The sequence below is a fragment of the Sinocyclocheilus rhinocerous genome, unplaced genomic scaffold, assembly GCF_001515625.1.
Source record: "Sinocyclocheilus rhinocerous isolate Xijiao unplaced genomic scaffold, SAMN03320098_v1.1 scaffold110, whole genome shotgun sequence".
NCBI lineage: Eukaryota > Metazoa > Chordata > Actinopteri > Cypriniformes > Cyprinidae > Sinocyclocheilus > Sinocyclocheilus rhinocerous.
In genome coordinates, this window is record NW_015639867.1 from 376,059 (window position 1) to 378,854 (window position 2,796).

Genomic DNA, 2,796 nt, shown 5'->3' on the forward strand with positions numbered 1-2,796 from the left:
TTAACATTTCACTTACCACATAAACAGAGTAAGGAGAGATGACTGATAGGATGATGGCGAATGATTTGCAGATCCTGAGCACCACTGACAAACATCTAATCTTGTAAAATGTGTGGCAAGTACTGCCGAGTGCTGCTCCGTACGTGTGATCGCGAATCTCGATCATTATAGTTTATTATACAGATTGAAAGCTTGAATCCCCTCTCTCTCTCTGTTTATGGGTATTTGTGCGTGCATGCGGGGGAGGGGTGCGATTTTCGAATAATAATCGAATAATACCCAGCGATTTTCCAATATTATTTTTGCTTGGAATGCCCATCCCTAATAAAAATTAGTCGTATACCGTGAAATATACAAGTTTATTTTCATAACCCCCTTAAACAACAGTCACGCCTTAAAACAATTTGTCAACTTTTATTAAAACCGGTACGGAGCACAACATTTACAAATATGGTTTGGGATGGACTGGAACAGTTCAGTAGCTCTTTGATGTTTCATATGTTTCAGGGAAGGCGAGACTCTTGTGTCCTGATCCCATGACCAATGGCAGGATTCCAGCATTTGGCACCACATTCCATGAGAGAGTAAGAGTGATGTTCTTATTCGCCCTGTATTAAGGAAAAATAGATATAAGAGAGATAGGTTCATGTCTATACTTTTAAAGGGTTAGTTCATCCCAAAATGAAAATTAGCCTGTATTTTACTCACACTCAAAGCATCCTAGGTGTATATGACTTTCTTCTTTTTTTATATAATTTGTAATATAACTCTGATTGGATTCGTCTGAAAGAAGAAAGTCATATACACCTGGGGTACTTTGAGAGTGAGTAAATAATGGGCTAATTTTAATTTTTGAGTGAACTAACCCTTTAAGTTCTTCATGTCAAATATCTATGGTCCAAACAAGGTTGACACATTGTCAATATACATTCAGCTCAAATAGGGTGTAGATTTTTGTCACAGTATTACAAATGTAAATATATTGATATATATTAATTATTCTGATTAATTATATATGATTGATTAATTACAAATTAATTGCACATCAAATTTGGCAGAAAACAAGTTTATAAAAAAAAATAATGCAAGAAAAAGGTACAAACCTTAGACCATTCCCATCATCAAAGAAGAAGTACTTGGATTTAACATCCTTCAGGTTTAGTTTGGTGTTGTCACCTCTCAAGACAATCTTGTCCCATAGCACCACCTGGTTCAGTGCCTAATATGGGATAAAGACTCTTTACTGATATGAAAATCACAAACAGCTCTGAAATATTACAATCTACACCACAACATATACTCATCTCTCAACAAATTTTCATTAACAAAACAGTTAATTATATTTGCCAGACCCACTGATCTATGGACAGATTGAAGTGGTCAAGACTTACATTGCTTTTGGTTGAATATTCAGCAGTTAGGTAAAGAAAGAGCTCCTTTACATTCCAGTCAAATATTGGCTGCAGATGTTAAAAAGTGGTTAAGGCAAATAATGTAAATCTATTTCTAGGTGTAAACTGCACTGCAAAACTGACATCTGAAGTGGCACACACCACAAAAATGTGCATTTACAAAGACTGATGAATGGTGCACTGATGTGGCATAAATGCATTTACACAGGAATTACATTTGCAGAAATAATGCTAAACATAAAACAGTGAATAGAGAAACATTACAAAGGAAATTTTTACATTAGAATTACAAATCTGAAACTTTTTTCCACCATGAGATACAAAATAAAAAAAAGGTAATTCCAACTTTTCTTCTCAGAATTATGACTTTTCCCTCGCATTTCTGAGATATAAACTCAGAATTACAAAGTATAAAAAGTCACAATTACCTTTTCAATTTTATATTTCATGGCTGGATTTAAACTCAGAATTCTAACTTTGTTTTTCTCGCAATTCTGATTTACAATTTGCAATTCTGACTTCTCTGAATTGCAAAAAAAAAAAAAAAAAAACTCTGAATTGTGAGTCACAATTACCCTTATTATTATTTTTTTAATCTCATGGCAGAAACTAGGGCTGTCGCAGTGAAGGAATCTCCCTTGCGGTAATTTTGAGTGGCTCAATAGCACGGTATGCTGTATTATCGCCATATATATATATATAATCTGTGTGTGTATGTGTTACGATATAACGAGGTCATATTCAGAAACCAATGAAACCGAAACCAAATTGCGTTGAAACAGGAAGTGAAGTAAACGGAAGAGAATGACAAAATAACGGTCCACATAACAGAACATAAACCTGACAATAAGATTGTTAGACTATTGTTAGCCTATATGTATAACAGTTCGTTCTGATCCTCGAATCCGACTGGACAGAGAATGACAAAATAACGATCCACATAACAGAACATAAACCTGACAATAAGATTGTTAGGCCATTGTTAGCATATATGTATAACAGTTTGTTCTGATCCTCGAATCCGACTGGACAAAATACTTTCTATTGATATTTCCACCTGCGCACGTTCAAGACGGGCTGTCAGTCAGTGCAGTTACATTGTTGTGCCACAAGGTGGTGGAAAGGGACTGTCTTTTACGTTCATTCAACTACACGTTCAAAAACGCTGATTCATTCAAAGAGAGACAAAATGAAAAACGCTGTTGAAATCATTTTAACTTTGAGCGCCCCGTTAAAAGGCTCAGCTGACCAACGTGTCGATGCGAAGACAGAGATTTGGCTTTCCTTGAATATGACAACCTATTTTCACAAATATATATGACTCACAAGTAATCGCACATGCTCAGTTGATCTCTCTCTCTCATTCGTTGTCCGTTTAGGCTTG

The 2,796-nt window shown here is 35.4% G+C and overlaps 1 protein-coding gene across 1 annotated transcript in view; it reads right to left on the bottom strand.

Annotated features, from left to right (window-relative positions):
• Nucleotides 1-331: 331 nt before the first annotated feature.
• The window catches only part of LOC107752235 (signal peptidase complex subunit 3), a 6,020-nt gene continuing 3,555 nt past the window's right edge, over nt 332-2,796 (bottom strand). Inside the window, exons 3-5 of the mRNA XM_016568151.1 lie at nt 1,392-1,468; nt 1,104-1,219; nt 332-608 (exon numbers count right to left, since the gene is read on the bottom strand). Of these exons, the coding sequence (XP_016423637.1) occupies nt 476-608; nt 1,104-1,219; nt 1,392-1,468 (326 nt within the window). The 3' untranslated portion in view covers nt 332-475. The remainder of the gene's footprint in view (nt 609-1,103; nt 1,220-1,391; nt 1,469-2,796) is intronic.